This window comes from Pteronotus mesoamericanus, unplaced genomic scaffold, assembly GCF_021234165.1.
Source record: "Pteronotus mesoamericanus isolate MK-2021 breed Mesoamerican mustached bat unplaced genomic scaffold, CSHL_Meso_final contig_221, whole genome shotgun sequence".
NCBI classification, from domain to species: Eukaryota; Metazoa; Chordata; class Mammalia; order Chiroptera; family Mormoopidae; genus Pteronotus; species Pteronotus mesoamericanus.
The window spans coordinates 12428191-12445640 of record NW_026555092.1 but is presented as its reverse complement, the minus strand read 5'-3'; the positions used below and the strand labels follow the sequence as shown (position 1 = coordinate 12445640).

The window sequence follows — 17450 nt, the reverse complement described above, 5'->3', positions numbered from 1 at the left end:
CTTTACGTCATTCACTTCAACTCAGATGTCACCTTATTAGGCCATCCCTGACCAATAAAAGTCCACCTGATCTATCACATTAACCCTTATTAATGTTCTGAAGAACTTGTATCACAATTTTCTTGTTTCTTCTCTTACAGACATCCCTACCCCTCACTGTAGACCCCTCTACTGGTCCCCCCGCCCCAGTAGATTTAAGGGTTTTCAGATCAGGGAGCTTGTCTCTTCGGTCTCCGCTATGCCCAGAGCCTTGGAAGGAGCCTGACACACGGCGAAGACTCAGTGAATATTTGTTGAATGAATGAATGAATGAATGACTCTCCAATGACGGAGACTATCCAAAGCTGTACGCCGGCCTTTGCGAGAGCGCGAGTCGCGCTCGCGAGGCATTCTGGGGATTGTAGTTCGGGCTCGACCCGCGGTGGCACGGGCGTGCGCACTGAGCGGCCCTGTTGTTGCTATGGCTTCTGAGTCCCGCCGCCAGAGGAAGGCCGTCCAGTTAGGCGCCCGCTAGCTTCCGCAGCAGCACCGACTGGGCAGCGGAAAGAATCGGCGCGGTGCGTCTGGGGAACCGGGGGGCACGGCGGAGGCGGGGGCTGGGGTCCCGGAATCCCAGAAACCGGCGGGGAACAGCGGAAGTTTTCTCTTGCCGATTTGCTGAGTATAGCCCACTCCCACGGCTCTGTGAGTAAAGGCTCTTCGCCATCCCCGTTTTATCCACGGGCTAACTGGCTTGAATAAGCTAAGTGGCTTGCTCGATGTCTCCCTCCCAGAAAGTGGCAGAGCCTACCTTAGAGCCCAGACCTGCCTCTTTCAGTCACTGTGGAGCCCCAGGAGTGTATGCTTGGGCTCATACTCCTGGCGAAGCCTCCCTCATCAGTGGCGGGGACTGGCTTGCCGGACATGATGCCAGCCTGTTCAGCCCCGTCGGGATTCTGAGTGAGGTCGTGAAGTTCCACTCCTCCCACTCAGAATCTGAAACTAGGGATAGATAAGACAAAGTTACATGAATAAAATATCAGGGCATGTTGAAAGCAAACGAAAGTACATTCAATGCGGTTAGATTCTGTTTTCTTCATATGGCCTATGGTTTAATAGATGTAGAAACAGGTTCAGAGACATTAAGTAACTGCCCTAGGTTTACAGAGTTTGTGGGTGGAGCAGAGATTCCAGCCTAGGTTTCTCTGCCTTCAAAACTTACATGCTTTATATGCTACCTTTTTTTTTTCTTCAATTAATGACCTAAATTTCTTATATGGCGGCTGCATTGTGTAGACCAGTTATTCTCAGTGGGCCCCAGATCAGCAATTTCAGCAACTGAGAACCTGTTAGAAATGCACATTCTTGGGCCCCACCTCAGACCCACTGAGTTAGAAATTAGAAGTGGGGCCTAGCAATGCGTTTTAACAAGTCCTCCAGGTTAGTCTGATGAGCACTCATGTTTGAGAACTACTGGTTCACCTAGGGATCAGGTTAAAATACAGAATCTTTCAGAAGGTCTTGGGAGAGACTGGAGATTCTGCATTTACAACAAATGCATGGGTAATGCTGAAACTGCTGGTCCATGGACCATACTTTGAGTAGTGGTTCTTAAACTCGGACGCACGTTAGAGTTACATGAGGAGCTTTTTAAAAAATAGGATACCTTGGCCCCACCCCTAATTAATGAATCAGAACCTCAGGGGTGTGGCAGCCAGCTAAAACCCACTGGGGATTCTAACATACAGTGAGGGTTCAGAAACCCTGGTGTAGGGTTTGGAGTAGGGCAGCCATGGATTTGAATCCCCGCACCTCCATTTGTCAACTATTTGACCGTGGTCAAGTGACTTAACCTTTCCTGGCCATATTATTCTTGTTTATGAAATGAATATAAGTAATACTTGGCTTGCAAGATGGTGAGTGGATGCTATGAGGTGTGTACATGAAGCACCTGGCTCATAAGGGTGCTCCAGACTCAAAAATTGGGGAGTTGGGCAAACTTGGGGAAGTCCAGGCTGGGGATTTTGCACTATAACCTGGTGGAGGTGAGTTGTCACCTGCACCCCTAACCTGCTATGTCTCCTATCTGTGTGCTCCTCCTGCAAGCAGCCAGCAGCGTGGGAAGATGGCGGTGAGCCACTCGAGGAAGGAACGGACCATCTCTGAGAACAGCCTCATCATCCTGCTACAGGGCCTGCAGGGCCAGGTAACCACTGTGGACCTGCGGGATGAGAGTGTGGCCCACGGACGCATAGACAATGTGGATGCTTTCATGAACATCCGCCTGGCCAACGTCACCTACACGGACCGTTGGGGGCACCAGGCTGAGCTGGATGACCTCTTTGTAACAGGCCGTAACGTCCGTTATGTCCACATCCCAGATGACGTGAACATCACCGAGACCATTGAACAGCAGCTGCAGATGATCCATCGTGTGCGCAACTTTCGCAGCCTGGGGCAAGGCCGACGGGAATTTCCCACCAAAAAGTATAAATGAGCCTGTCCCGTCAGCAAGCCCTAGTCACCACTCAGGTTCCTCCAGAGCTCTACTGAGCCAACTGCCTGCTGTCTGTCCCTGCCAAGAACCTGGCAAGGGAGCAGGGCCAGCCCAGAAACTGGTATCTGACAGACAACCCGTATCACAGCTGCCTTTCACAAGGTTCTACCTCCCAGACTCACCCTGGGGCCCAGAATCCTATTTATCTGTGGCCTTGGGGTAGGTGACAATCCCTCTCTTTTGATCATCTGTATTTGAATCTCTGATTTACTGATTCAGGAAATCCATCAAATAGTTTTTCAACTATCCCAGTGAGGATTATTCAGTGTGCTCGGCCTCAGCCAGCCCTAAGTGTCTCCATTTCTCTTGCAATTGTGTGTGTTTTCTCATAAAACTAAACTTGGACACAAACAAGCGCGTGCTTCATGCTTTCCCTGATGCGTGCAGGCTCCCTGTTGGTCTGTTGTCCTAGGACGCTGGGTCTTAAACTTGATTGCACATTGGAATCACCTGTCCCACCCTCACCTATTTTGAGTTTTATTGGTATGGGGTATGGTCTGGGCATTGGATTTTTGTAAGTTTCTCACGTGGTACTAATATGCAGCAAAGTTTGGGAATTGTAATAGAGTCATTCAGTCAGTCTGGTTAGGTAGAAAGCGGCTTTTCTGTTCAGATTCTCTGTTGAAGGGGCTATTGGTCTTATTGCTATTTCCTGAGGTAGAAAAGTTGGAGTAACCATGGGCCCTCCCCTCAAGTGTGGGAACTCATCCAACAGCAAGAAATCAGTCTTTTAATTCTGAGTCCTCGGGGAAGAGGGGGTTCTGGAAATTAAAACGCAAGTCTTTGTTATCGCTGCCTTGCAGCCATACCAGCCCTCCCACAGGCAGACAGCCATCTCTGTAAAAGCAGCTCGGTGCTGTGGAACTAGAGGGTTTGTCTTCATCAGACAAACATCCACAGAGCAGCTGTACCAGGCCTTCTGCTGTGCACGCATTGACAGTGAGAATTGGTCCTTTCAGGAGAGGGGCTTAAAATCCATCAGAAGAGGTGATCAAGATCCACAGAAACAAAATCCAGCCCAAGAACTACTTCCCCAAGTTTTGAATAAGGCAGGGCCCTTCACGTTAAGATGCTGTCCTGTTTTGAGGGAGATTTGAGAGGAGTGTTCATTTGGGCACTCGCAGCTCAAGGTCACTGCATTCACATGCCAGCAGTCTTTGTCAGTGTTGTCCTAGCTCATCAGAACCAAGTGGGATGTGTCTCGGGGAGCCACTTTCCTGGCTCCTACTTTCCCTAGACATGAACCAGAATTGAATCTGGGACTCTGCATTATTAATTTAAATTTAAACTGAGACAGCCTGCCATTTAAAGAATCAGGTACCCTGTGGCAGGCATGGCTCAGTGGATTGGGTGTTGTCCCGCAAAGTGAAAGGTCGGGGATTCCATTCCCAGTCAGGGCACGAGCCTGGGTAGTGGGTCTGGTCCCCGGTTGGGGTGTGTGCAAGAGGCAACCCATTGATGTTTCTCTTGTACATCCCTTCCCCTCTCTCCCTTCCGCTCTCTCTCAAAATAAATAAAAACCTTTTTAAAAAATGAGAACCAGGTACTCACTCTCCAGGAGGCTTCCGATACCGTATTTCATTGCAGCCCAGAGGTCCTAGAAGCTGCTTAGACTCTGCCCTTTGCCTTCAGAAGAGAACAGTGGATTCCAGCAGGGAGAAAACCACTTCTCAGAGGTTTCCAGGCACCTCTGACAAGCCAGAGTTAAGGGAAGCAACACCACAAGGTGACTTCTGGTAAGAAAGCAGAGGGCAGGCACAAAAGGGAGGTCCTCACTGAAAATGTTCACATACTCACAGCCAGTGGAGAGAGAGCCACTGGTCTGGAATGACGAACACAGCCGCCTCCGTTGCACAGGTTTCCCGCATGTCTTCAGGTGTTTCCAACTTCAAGAGGGCTTATGCTATGAGTTTGGCCTAGGGATGGAAGAAAGGTCTAGCTCTGAGGCTTTTAAACAGTATGCCAGGGGCTTCTACATCCTCAGCAGAGCAAGGGGGAGCCCCCAGGCCGAGGAAGAAAGAAGGGCCAGTGCAGATTGCCGAGAAGAAAGGCTCAGGACATATCCCATAAGCACTGTGAGCCAGCCCCCAGTAGAGCTGCTGTTCTAGGCAAGGCACAGGGAGGATAGATAGATGGGAAGGAGAGGAACCAGGCCCTGCTGAGACACACATGCTGACTCCCTGGATAGAACACAGCTAAGTCTTCAACCCCAAGGCTATGGGTCTTTTGGCATCTGGTCCTAGATTCTGGGAAAGGCCTGTCAGGGGTCCACCAGACTATTGCAAGTCAGGAATTCCCTCACTGCCACTGACCAGTCATTCTACAAGTAGTTCTAGTCACAGTGCTAGCTACATACGTCATCATCAAGGAACATCAAGATGGACAAGGGTACTGCTCTCAGGGAACCGACATCCCAGAGTGGGAGATTAACAATAAACCAAAAAACCTAAAGATATTAATGGATGTTATGAAGGAAATAAGCAGAGCACTTAGAGAGTAGAGAGGTAGTTTTATTTTGGAAAGTGAGGCCCAAAGAAGTGAAATCTAAACTGAGAAGAAACCTGCCATTTAAAGAGCCAAAGGAGCCCTGGCCAGGTAGCTCAGTTGATTAGTTAAGAGTGTCGTCCTGATACATCAAGGTTGTGGGTTCGATCCCCAGTCCAGGGCACATAAAAGAATCAACCAATGAACGCATAAATAAATGGAACAACAATCAATGTCACTCTCTCTCTCCCCTGCCTCTAAAAATCAATTTTAAAAAAATTAAAGAGCCAAAGGGGTGGGGGGGACCAAAAGACGGTGGAGGAAACTGCAGGTGCAAAGGTCCTGAGGTGGGAAAGCTCAAGAATACCATTGTGACTATTGAGCCAGGAGAAATGGGAGAGGGGTGGAGCAAAGGATACAAAGACCTATGGGTAAGGAATGTAGCGGGTTCCAATTTCTGGTGTGTAAGAAACATAACCTGAGCTTTCTCTAACTGACCTGAATACATATTTCACCTAACTCAGCCAGATTGGCAGAAACATAATTGCAGACATTTAAAAGTCCCCTCCCCCCGCAACTTTCCTTGGCATTGGCTACATTCTAGAGCCCTCCCTTTCAAGATGCCAAAGCATGGGAAGTGTAGGCTGATCTGGTGGTCACCCAGTCACACTGGCATACACTGAGATGTCCCCGTTTTGTTCCGGTTTTTCGTTTTTGATCCACTCAGGCTGCGCAGATCCACGAGGGCTTCGTTCTGGTGTTTTGTGATCAGCCCACTCAGGTTGCTGTTGAAATGCTCATACTTGACCAAAAGACCTCCTGACCTCCCTTCAGGGTAAGACATACCCCTCTCAATGTTTAGATTTTTAGCCTGCTTTTCCCAGACCAGTCAGGCCGAAATTCTTAGGGTCTCGGGTTGGTTAGGCCCTGTTGGATCAAATGCAGCAAACAGCTGTTCCTTCAGAGGGTTTTGTTACTTGTTGGCGCTCCACCAGGAAAAAAGAGCACAACCTTTCCTGCTTGCCAGTCCCTGCAACCCAGCTGATCCCCTCCAGCTACAAGGCTGAGGAGAATCTTCTCTGTTCTCAGGGACCACTTCCCCGCCAGTCTCCCAGATCCCCCTGTTACACAGCTTTCTAAATTTGTATCTCCTCTGGAATTCTTTCCATTCCTCCCTGAAGGCTTAGGCCTTTAGAATTCAGAAGCTAAAAATGAACTCTGCATTCTGTTTTATCATTTGTTTCCTGGCGTAAGGAATGCAGATTAGCCTATCTGCATGAAGGAAAGGCCCAGGAAACACCAAGGAAAAGATTTAAAAAAACGTATTTCAAAGGTCATGACCCCATCAGAGTTTGGGTTCTGTGCTACTCATGTTGTGGCATGTGTTCAAGTCCACATGTACATCAATATGGGGGTCCTGGTTGAAGACTGAGTGCTCAGGTGGTATGGCATGTCCCCTCCCTCCCCTCCTGTTCCTGGAGAGAACACAGGGGTCTTTCATTTGCGGGAGGGAACTATTACCAGGGCTCTGAGGAGCTGGGTGGGCAGGCAGCTTGAACTTTACATCTCCCTGATCCAACATCTCCAGCTCTCAGCTGGGTGGGACTTGAAGGGACTTGAAGGAGAACATCCAGTTCAGTGAGTTCCAGTCTGGCATCCCTGGCTAAAGGATCCCTGAGGGCGGTAGGGGTCCCTTGAGTTCTTATCAGTGTTCCAGAAAGGCCCAGAGAAACGGCACAGAGTATGTGAAAGGTAACCAAGCTAGCTTGGTCTCTGCTGTGGGCTGGAATTATGCTAACAGCGTGGTTGGTGGTCATCCTGGCTTGCTCCTCCTGATCACACGGTCTAATGCCTATGACATGAGGCTTTAACCAATGAAAAGAGGGGAATGACTTGATGCAAGTTGTACAGGAAGACAAAATCTTACCAAATGTGAGGCTCCTGTGGAGGGAAAAGTACTAAGAGAAGCTTTGAAAGTGAGAAGGTTGAGAACCACTGATCCTGTCAAACTGTCACTTTAAAGTTGAGGAAACAGGCCCAGTTTCCTGAGGGGGAAGGGGAAGGGACTCTCTTCAGGTCCCGTGATTAAGTGAATGGCAGAATGCCAAGATGGTCCTAAGTAGCTACCACTTGCTGAGCCTCACTGTGTGCCAGGGCCCCATGTGCTCAGGAGGGCAGGGCTGTAGGCTCTTTGGTCCCACTGGATCTCCAGTATTTAGCTCAGTGCTCTACACCTAGCAGGCCCTCCACAAATCTTTGTGGAATGAAAGAATCATCTCATTTCATCATTACAACAACCCTGGAGATATATATTAATAGCCCCATTTTACAGATGAGGGAGCAGATCCAGAGAGGTTAAGTGACTTGCTCAAAGTCAAAGAGCCAGTGAACAGCAAGCAGAGTGGGGATTTGAACTCAGGTTTGTGCGACTCAAACTCCAGGATACTACACTACACTACTCTGCTTTCCAGCACTTCCAACATCACACCGAAGGCAGAGTAAGATAAGCAGTGCCTTGCTCACCTTAGTGATGGTACCCAGCTACCAAGAATGGGCACTCAAAACTTGCTATACCTACCCAGGCCTTGGGGCTTGGCCATAAGGAGAAGCCAGAAGCCAGCCAGTAAGAAGGATTTGCTGGGTTTCAGAAGCCTGAGTAAGCTTATCAGGGTTGAAGGTCTCCTCCTCTCCAGTAATAGGCAGACCTACCTATACCTCATCAAACTACCATCTCATGCTGTTGTGACAGGTGGCCCTTAGCTGTGGCAGCAACATCTGCCAATATGCCCAGAGTTGGAGAGCCAGCAGGAAAGTATGTCACTGTGTGTGTGTGTGTGTGTGTGTGTGTGTGTGTGTCTCATATTGGTGTCCTGATGACAGTTTTTCGTTTCTTCTGGCTGGCACCTTTAGTTCCTATTCATTACCTCTTCTCCTTCCCTCTTCCTCTTCCTCCTCCTCTCCTATGTTAAAATCCTATATTTTAAATCAGCTGAGAGTCTCCTGAGGGTGGGGATGGTGGTGTCAGCTCCTAGTGATTCATCTAGCTGATAATTAGAGCTCTGGAAAACCCAAAACTCATTCCTGTCAGAGTCAGGGCTTCCGGAATCCCTAGGCTTTTCCCTTTGTCAGAGAGGAGGGCTTTGGGGGCAGGGGCCTGGCTCCTTTGTGCCTGACTTTCTGTCATCCACTTCATCAGAGCTCTGTAACTGAGGCTGACAGGAGCACTTACTCGCCAGGTCCTGTGAGAAGCTGTTTGCACACTCACTGAATCCTCACCGTGATCCCACAGGGTGTTACCCCTATTTTGACACATAGGGAAGGCTAAGGAACTTACACTTGTCACTCAGCTTGTAAGGAAAGCAGTAAGGATTTAAATCCAATCTTTTCAGAATCTGCCAAAGTTGGTTCAGATTACAGTCCTGCCGTTATAAGCCATATGTCTTTAGAAAGGTTACTTCCCACCTCAGAAATCTAGATTTTTCATCTGTAAACAGACTTCTAACCTGATGTCTCTAAAGTGCTTAACACAGGGTGTGACACAACAGTGAGAGCTGTTTTGATTACTATTGTTATTCAGCCCTGTCAGCTCAGAGGCCACCAGTCATTTAGACAGACAAAGAGATGACACTGGAGGCGGCAGCCAGACACACACACCAACCCTCATGTCCTGGCACTGCCTGTGTGGAGATGACAAATGCACATACACGTAAATGCCTGGCCACACGCCCTAGTAAAACCCAGCAGTGCACACGGGCTTGGACACGTGTGCCTACACATTGATACAGAGTGACTCAGGGGACAGCTGGCAAAACACCGGGATTCAGACAGTCGTGTGCAGCAAGCACCGCAGCTCACACCTCTGAGACAAAGAAGTGACGGCCATGGTCGCTGGTGCTGCTGCCACTGAGCCCTTTTAGCTGCTTCTGCATGCCAGGGGAGGGAAGCCAGGCTCTCACAGGGCCCCAGTGAGTCAACAGCCTGATGCAATCAATCCCTTTAAAGGGCTCATCTGATGGTGCAAGAAGCTGATTCATGGAGGGCGTGGTTGCTGGAGGAGGAGGAGAAAGGGACCGAAACTGCCACAGGAGGGACTGGGGTTAGGTGGCTGGAATCGTTAATAGAACTCTGCACTGTGACTCTCCCTCGTCAAGACTTCAGGGATCTTCGGGTTGAAGCGGGTTTTCAACAAAAGCGAGGGGCCCAGAGGGAAATGCATTGTGAGGGCTACGACAGGAATTCCTGTAATTTATTGAGTCTAACGGCAGCGCTCTCCGCACAGAACTCCAGAAACCGATCAATGGGGATCAGAGAAGAGCCATTTTTCTGATAAATACACTACAACTGGCCGACCTTACACTTGCTGGAGACTTCACCAAACCCGGCAGGGAGAAACTGTAGGGCACCAGAGGTGCTGAGGAGTTGGGGCGGGGGTGGTGCCTCCGGCCCAGGCTCTCCGCAGATTTAGGAAAAAAAAAAAAGGTAAGTGCCGCCCCTTTAGAGTCTCAGCCTCCAATCGTTTCACAGGACCCCACCCTGAACCAATCCGCAGTCGAAATCTGGCTTCTTGCCTGAAGGCTTCCGCCCATCGTCAAGATGGTGTCCAATCCCAACGCCGGGAGGCCGTAGACACGGGCGAGGGGCGGGGCCCGGGGAGGGGTGGGGCTGAGGCTCAGTACAGGAGGAGGGAGTGGTGCGTCACTTCCGTTGTCAGGTGGCGGCGCCGCAGCCATGGAGGGAGGCAGCGGCGGTGGCTGCGGCTCCGGTGGCTGCGCTGGGAGGCGGCGGTGAGCGATTCCCACGCCCCCGGCCCGGCCCCGGCCCCCCGGGACGGAGCTCCGAGCAGTCCCGGTCCCGGCTCCGGGCTACAGACTATGGAAGAGCAGCGCTGAACACCGGGCGAAGGTGAGGGCGGGGGGTCCGGGAGCAGGGAACCGGGAGGGGGTGCGGGTTTTCTGGGCGGGCCTCAGCGGCCGAGGGATTGGGACCGTGGTGACAGCCCAAGGCCGTCCGTCTGTGTTAGAAATGGCAACAGTAAATGCCCCCTCTTCTACTGGGGTCTGCGGCGGGGGCGGCTATGCGCCGGAGATGGGGGACCGCGGGGAGCCTCAGTCCCGCGGGAGCCCTGGGAGGTGGGCACTGACTGCCAGCCTTGCCTGGAGTCACTCCACCAGCAAGTGAAGGCACTGGCGTTTGACCCAGCCAGGTTTTTCCCAAGAGACACCGTCTGCCTCTCCATGCTTCCCTCCTGATCGGAGAGAGACTTGAAAGTTAGAAAGAGTCCCTAGGGAGGGCCGGCCAGGGCTTCCAACAGGAGCCCTCACCGTTGGCACGGGCATCATCGCTGCTCGGGAATGTTCTCCTTCCGGGCGGCGTTCAGGTGCGGATCAGAGCTACCTGCTTGCCAGGGCTACGTTTCGGTCGGCCTTTTCCAAGGAAAGAGCCTGCTGCTGTGGTCACTGTTTCACCTGTCTTGCTGGGTGAGATCCGCCCATTCCCACTTGGCCTTACCATCCAGTCAATAGGTAGGGGTGTTGGGATTCCCGACGCGGAGTTCTATGCCCATCCCCACTCCCTAGGTTTGATGCCATTTGTTGGCGGAAGAGATGACAGCCACCTTATGTGGCAGGATAGACTTTGCTCTGTCTTAAGTCACGGGAGGAAACTGGTTGGCTTTGCTTGGTTTTGAGAGCAGTGAGGAAGAGGGTAGTCACTCTGGGCTGGGTGCCTTTTCCTCTCGGCTTAGCGCTCATGAGATAAGGAAAAGTAGAATATGTAACTGTAAGGCCAAACTAAAACAGTGTGTGTGAGCTGCTCCAGTGCTCTACTGGCCCAGCTGTGACAGATGTTTATGGGGAGTCCTAGACAGTCTGGAGATAGCATAGCCCTCATTCATTCATTCATTCCCCACATGTCAACAACAGTATCCCTGACTGGAAAGGTAAGTACCTATATTATAGTGGTTAAGAGAGGGCTTTGACCCTAGCTTGGTGGCTTAGTCTGCTGGAGCATCATCCCATATATCAAAAAGTTGGGTGTTCGATTTCCAGTCAGGGCACATACCCAGGTTGTTGATTTGATCCCTGCTAGGGGCTCGTATGGGAGGCAACCAATTGATGTTTCTCTCACACATCCATGTTTATCTCTCCCTTCCTATCTCTCTAAAATCAATAAACATACTAAAAAAAAAAAAGAATGGGCTTTGGAGCCAGATTTCCTAAGTTCTAATTCTGGCTCCACAGTCTTCTAGTTGTGTGACGTTGGGCACTTCGTTTAACCTCTCTGTGCTTCACTGTTCTCATCTCTAAAACAGAGGTGATAACATTGAGTTGTAATTGAAGATTTTAAAAGTTAACACATGTAAAAAACATAGGACCATGTCTACCATATAATAAGAGTCCAGTAAATGCTAACTACTATTCTTATTTCAAGAAGTTTATGGTCTGGTAAAGGGAAACTGACCTGTAAACAAAAAGTTGAAATGTGGTCTAAAAAAACTAGTAGTGGCTGGAACAGAGGGCTATGGGAGCCCAGTGGAGGGCGCCACTGGCTCAGTCTGTAGGGGGAGGGTCCTGGGAAGGTTTGGCCAAAGTGATAACGTGGGAGCTGCGTCTAGAAGGATGGGAAGGCTTAGCCAGGTGAGAATGAATGAGCAAGGTGTTCTACTTAGAGAGAGACAAGTAAACTCATAGTTTATTCCAGAAGCCTCAGATTGTTCCATACGGTGGTATGAAAGTCAACATGGTGCCAGGTAAGGCAGTGTAGGTTGACAAGGGAATACCACATTAACAATTTGGACTTTGTGCTGAGGGCAGTGGGAGCCAATGAAAAGGTTTTAAGCAGAGGAGTGTCATGATTGAACCTCGTTATAGAACTGCTTCCCTTGAGTCCCTGCAGAAGAAGAAAGGAAGAAGAGAGACTAAAGGCAGTATTGGAGACCTTTTAGAGGCCATTGCAGGCTTCTAAGAGAGAATTTGTGCTGGGGTGGTGGGTCCTTGCTGAGAAAGCACTGTATCCAATCAGTGTCAGGTAACAAGCTCCCTGCGTTTCACTGGGTGTCTCTGCATAGCACAGAAGTGCCTGGCGCATGTGCCCCTATCCTCTGGGGATTGCAGGTTGGTTGAGTGGCTGGAGAGATGAGGCTGCCCTCTCAGAAGGCCAGTTGCAGGGGGTCCTACATTTGCTCCCTGTGCCTTTAATTTGACCTTTCAGAAGGCAACAGCTTGTAGTGGTTAAGAGCCTACTGCGCTCTACAATCAGATCTGGGTTCTAGTCCCAGGCGTGCCAGTCTCTAAAGCTCTACAGGTTACTTATTCTCTCCATGCCCAGCTATCTCATCTGTTAAATGGCGACAGCAGAGCCCCTCCCTAGGATGGCAGTTGTGAGGCTTAAGTAAGTTGGGGCAAGTTGAGCATTTAACACACACTGAGTGATACCTGTTGTTATAGACTGCAGGAAAGAACTTCCAAGAATTAGGTGATGCAATTAGTGGCAACTAGAACTGTGTCTCATTGAGCTGCCGGAAATTTCTTTAAGGAATCATAAAATCATAGAATTTATTGTATTCTTTCTGAAAAGTAAATCTGTGGGGAGTTCACCCAATCTGTATAGGAGCCATTCAGATGATTCAGCTTGGCTCTTTAAAAGAACCATTTTTAAAATAGAAACAGAAGTGCTCAGGGAAAAATTGTGTTTTAAAGTATAAGAAAAAGTATTTAGTGTTTCTTCCATGTGTGTCCCTATTAGTGACCCTAGTCCAGTGTCTGAATTAGTATCAGCAACGAACATCTCACACATTGGTGTGTGTGGTGGCTCAAAATCCAGAACCCAAGTTCCACACACTCAAGCTCTTGTATATTGCTGTGGATGTGCTGGGTGCGGGGAGGCGGGTTAGGGTTAGGGTTGGGGTTGGGAGGGGGTTGAGGGGAGCAGAAGGAAAACAGAGAGGTAGGTAGCAGGGACAGGGCCAGCTCCCAACCAATTAACATTAGCGTAGAGTTTGCAAGTCTCTCACAGAAGTCTGTGCCGTATGCAGTGGAGCCTAGAGGAATGACTGATTCTTCTGGAAGATGACAAGAAGATTGGGGAGAACTGGAGAGTCCTTAGAGCTTACACTGAATCTTGAAGGGTGAAGAGAGTTTGCTGCGGGCTCATGAAGCACCCCAGGCAGGGGAGCACATGGCTCAGGCCTGGCTGTGTGCTGGTGAGTGAGCGCTTTTGGAACCGCAGAGGTTCTAGCATGGAGTGTGAAGGCACCTGGCTGTAGGACGTGCTGGAGAAGTAGGCACCAGTGCTAAAATGCTCAAACTAACTATTCTCTTGGTGATGGGATGCTTTAAGTGGCGGGAACATTAGACCTGCATCTTTCCAAGAGCCCCCTGGCTGTGGGTGGAGCGTGGATTGGGGAGAGAACAAGATTCTGGAGTCCATGCAAGAGGCTGTTGCGGTAATCAAAGCGAGGGCTAGTGGGGGCCCGGATCAGGGCAGAGAACAGGACTCTTTTGAGGGAAATCAACTGAATTCTGGTAGTGTTTGGAAGTGATGGCTAAGGGAGGAACGGCGGTGGCAGGTGACCCTGAGGTTCTTGGTTTGGGTGACAAAGAGTGAATGATAATGCAGAGATAGGATGGCTTGGGAGAAGACAATGACCAGTGAAGTCAGCCAGCTCCATTCAGTAAGCCCTGCACGCACTCATGGGACGGGATCAGTTGCGAAGTCTGTGGCACCTGCCTGGCTTTGGCCCAGGCTTCCCTCTGGTTTTGCCTGAGTCGGTGCCTGAGAGAAGGGCAGCTTCCCTTCATTCACCTTTGCTCTGTCCAGATTTGCCCAGGGAGGTGAGCTGCTTCAATGTTTCAGAAACTCAAGGGCTGAGCCTGAAAAACTCCCATAATTTCTGCAGCCTTCAAATGGCCCTAAAGAACAGCCCTTCAGTCTGACACTGTCCATAGTCATGCAGCAAGCGACAGACTGATGGGATCGTGCACAGCAGCTACCCTCAGGAGAGATGGCTTTCCCAGCTCCCTGGAGATCTTATCTAGAAAGAAACCCTGAGATTGCATTTACTCCAGAGGCTGGTTCAGCACACTGAGCCTCTCTTCTCAGGAAAGAGAGGTGTCAGCCAGAGGCCACCTAGGACCCACTCAGGCCGTAAGGGAAGTGCCTTTGTCCCCCTGAGCTCAAGGGGAATGTGGAGCTAGACCTGCGTGGGATCGGGCTGTGGAGAGGAATGTGCTGGTAGGCAAGGCTTCAGACAGGCCCTTTGGAACTGCAGAGCTCTCTGCAGGATTTGTCCTTGCATTTGTGGTATGGAAAAGAAAGGGGCCTGAATTGAGAGCGCTTCTTTCTCCTCTACCTGCTCAGGTGAGACTGTGGCTTCAAAGGTCTCCAGCCCCACAGCAGCCCTGCATATCCTCTTGGATCTGCAGTCAAAATCCCCAAAAGGGGAAAGTGTGCTATTGCCTGCTCTGATTTACTTACTATCTTAGGGATGGTTCCACTTGAGTACATGCACGTCTGGATCGTTTGGGGCTACATTGTGTTACCATCTTGTATGTAATTTATTCAGCAAGTTTTGTTCTGATGTACTTAGGTTATTTTATGTCTTTTGTTCTTCAAACAAAGCTCAAGTGACTATCTGTATACGTGTGAGCTTTGGTATCTGCAGAATAAATTCTAGAAAAGGGGTTGCTGCTTCAAAAAGTACCTTTTATTATTATTAATTAAAGAATTTCTAGGCCCCCTTATAGTAAACTGAAGATGCCTGTTTTTCGCCCAGCAAGCAAGAGTATTCTTTTTGAGTTGAGGTCCCCCTTTCCTGAGGGGGCTACAATCCAGTGGTCGTCATCCTCTTCTGGCGGATGCAGCCTGTCTTGGGTGTGAGTTTAGTCTCCCTAGTATAGCAGTATGCGGGCCTGATGATTCAAAGAAACGCCAGTTGTTAGAAAGCATGGAGGTACCAAAACTGAGAAGGACTCTTGTCATTCAGAATGAAGCTGTCCTCTCTAAATGTATTTATCGCTGCCATCTACTTGGCAAAAGAGATAGAAGATCTTTAGCCTTTAAGGAATCTGTGGCCCAAGAGACCAGACGGAAGAGAAAGTGGCCTGGACATTGCCGTGGGCATTGTCAGGAGCAGGACTGATGCGCCTGTCATTTGTCTTTGGGTTGCACCTGCCATTTGTCTTTGGGTTTAGGGCAGAGGTTGTTGGAGGTGTGGTAAGGGAACAGCAGGTGCTTCTAGGGAGAGACTCAGTTCATCCCCTTGGGAGACCATGGGACTAGCATATCCCAGAATTCTCTGGGGCTTTTGGAAACTCAGTGCCGGCAACTGCCAACTCTGGAGAGCAAGAGTCCTTCTCCTTTTTGCAGTGGATAAGGAGCTCCTGGCATTACTGTGTTTGGGGCAAGTTCTACAGGGTCTGTTGTATCCTGACTCCTCTCCCAAGGTGGCCTCTCCCGAGGGAACAGAAGGAAAACAGCTAAAAAACAAGGATCCCCACCCACTATCTTCCCCATCCTTGGCTAAGCACTCCAGTATTGAACCCTTCTCACATTTACAGAAGAAAGGGTTATTTCTCTCACAGAGGAAAGCCCCCGGGCTCAGGGGGTGAAGTGACCCGCCCACTATTATGCAGCCGGCAAGGGCAGATCTGGACTTCCACCCCACACGTGCTGTGACTCCGGAGCCCGAGCCACCCCATTCCTCCACCCTGGCCAGACGCTTGCCCCAGGGAGCCCAGCCGCATGGAGTCTTGGACTCCTAGAGAGAGCCGCAGAGCTGGAAGAGACCTTGGCAAAGCTGAAGCAATCCGTTCTTTGCCAGAAAAATGGAAACTGCCACTGCCTAAAGACAAGTCCCTTCCCTCCAGCCCTGTGAGCAGTGGGTCAGGAGACTTTGAGACATGGCAGCCCACAGTTAAGGGCTTCAGCTCAGATCACAGTCCTGCCACTTGCTAGCTGAGTGACATTGAACCAATCACTTCCTATCCCCAACTCCAGTTTCCTCCTCTATCAAATGGACATACGCTTCTTGCCGCTGAGGCAGGAATGGGGATTGGACATGAGGTGTTATTGTCTATAGCAGGTTCAGCCTGGCGCCGGGCCTGCCATCAGCACCCAGGAGCTAGCTCTAGCGAGAGGCCCAGGTGGGTGAGCTCTTTGTTAGCAGGTCTGTTTGTGTCCTGCTAACGACATCATGGGCCAGCTTCCAGGTCTCCCATTTGAACTGTTTGGTGGCCCTCCTAGCCCTTATGGATACCAGATGGCAAGCAAGGAGTTCCTTATGTTTACAAGTTACCTGGGAGAATGAAAGTGTACCAGGCGTGGTGTTTTGTCCCTTCCGCCCCCTACTCTCCCGATGTAGCCTGGGGTCAGCACACAGGCCCCTGTACTCGGCACTTAACTCACACCCGTGTCCGTGTTCCGGTGTCACGCTCCCTCATTGAGCCTTCCCTGAGGCCCGCCTTCCCCTGACTCCATTGCTGGTCTTAACAGTTTGAGTGGGTTCAAAAAGTTTTTAGATTTTCAAAAATTATTATAGTAGTCTATGGTAAAATAGTTAAACAATGAGGAAGAATATAAGACAAAACTCACGCTCCTCTCCTTGGGCCCCTGGTTCTACTGCCTGGAGGTATCTAGTCTTAAGTTTCTTCTAGAAATGTCCTGTGCATATTCAAAGGTGTGTATAGTTTTTATTTTTACCCAAAAGGGATCATATTATACAAATAATACTGCATTTTGCGTGTTTTTAATGTGATGTATCATAGACGTCTTTATCAGTTGGCAAATGTGGCTTTAACCTTAAATGATGCATTGTATTCTCTTGTCTGGATGGAACACGATACAATGAACCACCCCGTCTTGGTGGACCTTTAAATTGTTTCCTGTCTTGAGGGGTGTATGTTTTGATTTTTGTGGTTTTGTCTTTTGTGAGTGTGTGTTTGCTGCAGTTAATCTTTGTGAACTTCTGTGAGTATATTTGTAGGATAAGTCTCTAGAACTGGAATTGCTGTGCCCCAGATGCGTGCACTTTCCTTTACTTTGTTGGCTGTCATTTTGTGCTTGTCACCTGCACACCCATTGGGCCTGGGCAGGGGTTCTCAGTTTGTCCGGGGAGCTCACCCCCTTGAGAAACACAGGCAAGCACACGTGCAGTGAGCGTGTGCTTGCCACTGCATGGAGGTATCTGTCCATGGTGGCTGGTGGCCCTCAGGATTGTTCATGGCTGGCCTCTCAGGCTCAGGGCAGGTGAGGCCCTTGATTGGCCCACCCCTCTGACTGGCCCATGGAGGGCGCTTTGATGGCCAAGCCTGCCCCTGTAATCTTGTCCCTCCAAGCAGCCACAGCTAGCAGCATTCATCAGAACTGCAGAGAGTGAGTGATATTGTTCATTGTCAAAATTGTGAAATTTCATTGACTTTTTGACAGAAGCAGT

The 17450-nt window shown here is 49.9% G+C and overlaps 2 protein-coding genes across 3 annotated transcripts in view; both read left to right on the top strand.

Annotated features, from left to right (window-relative positions):
* The first annotated feature begins 457 nt into the window (after positions 1-457).
* Positions 458-2890, top strand: LSM10 (LSM10, U7 small nuclear RNA associated). Of its 2 annotated transcripts, none has more exons than XM_054571555.1 (2): positions 458-557; positions 2089-2890. In XM_054571555.1, the coding sequence occupies exon 2, from the start codon at positions 2105-2107 to the stop codon at positions 2474-2476; it is 372 nt and encodes a 123-aa protein (XP_054427530.1). In that variant the 5' UTR covers positions 458-557; positions 2089-2104; the 3' UTR covers positions 2477-2890. The 2 variants fall into 2 exon arrangements, with proteins under 2 accessions (XP_054427530.1, XP_054427531.1); XM_054571556.1 differs by lacking the exon at positions 458-557 and adding an exon at positions 612-684.
* A 6833-nt stretch (positions 2891-9723) lies between these two features.
* Positions 9724-17450, top strand: part of STK40 (serine/threonine kinase 40) — a 38143-nt gene continuing 30416 nt past the window's right edge. Inside the window, exon 1 of the mRNA XM_054571974.1 lies at positions 9724-9922. The gene's annotated coding sequence lies outside the window, so the exon portion shown is untranslated. The remainder of the gene's footprint in view (positions 9923-17450) is intronic.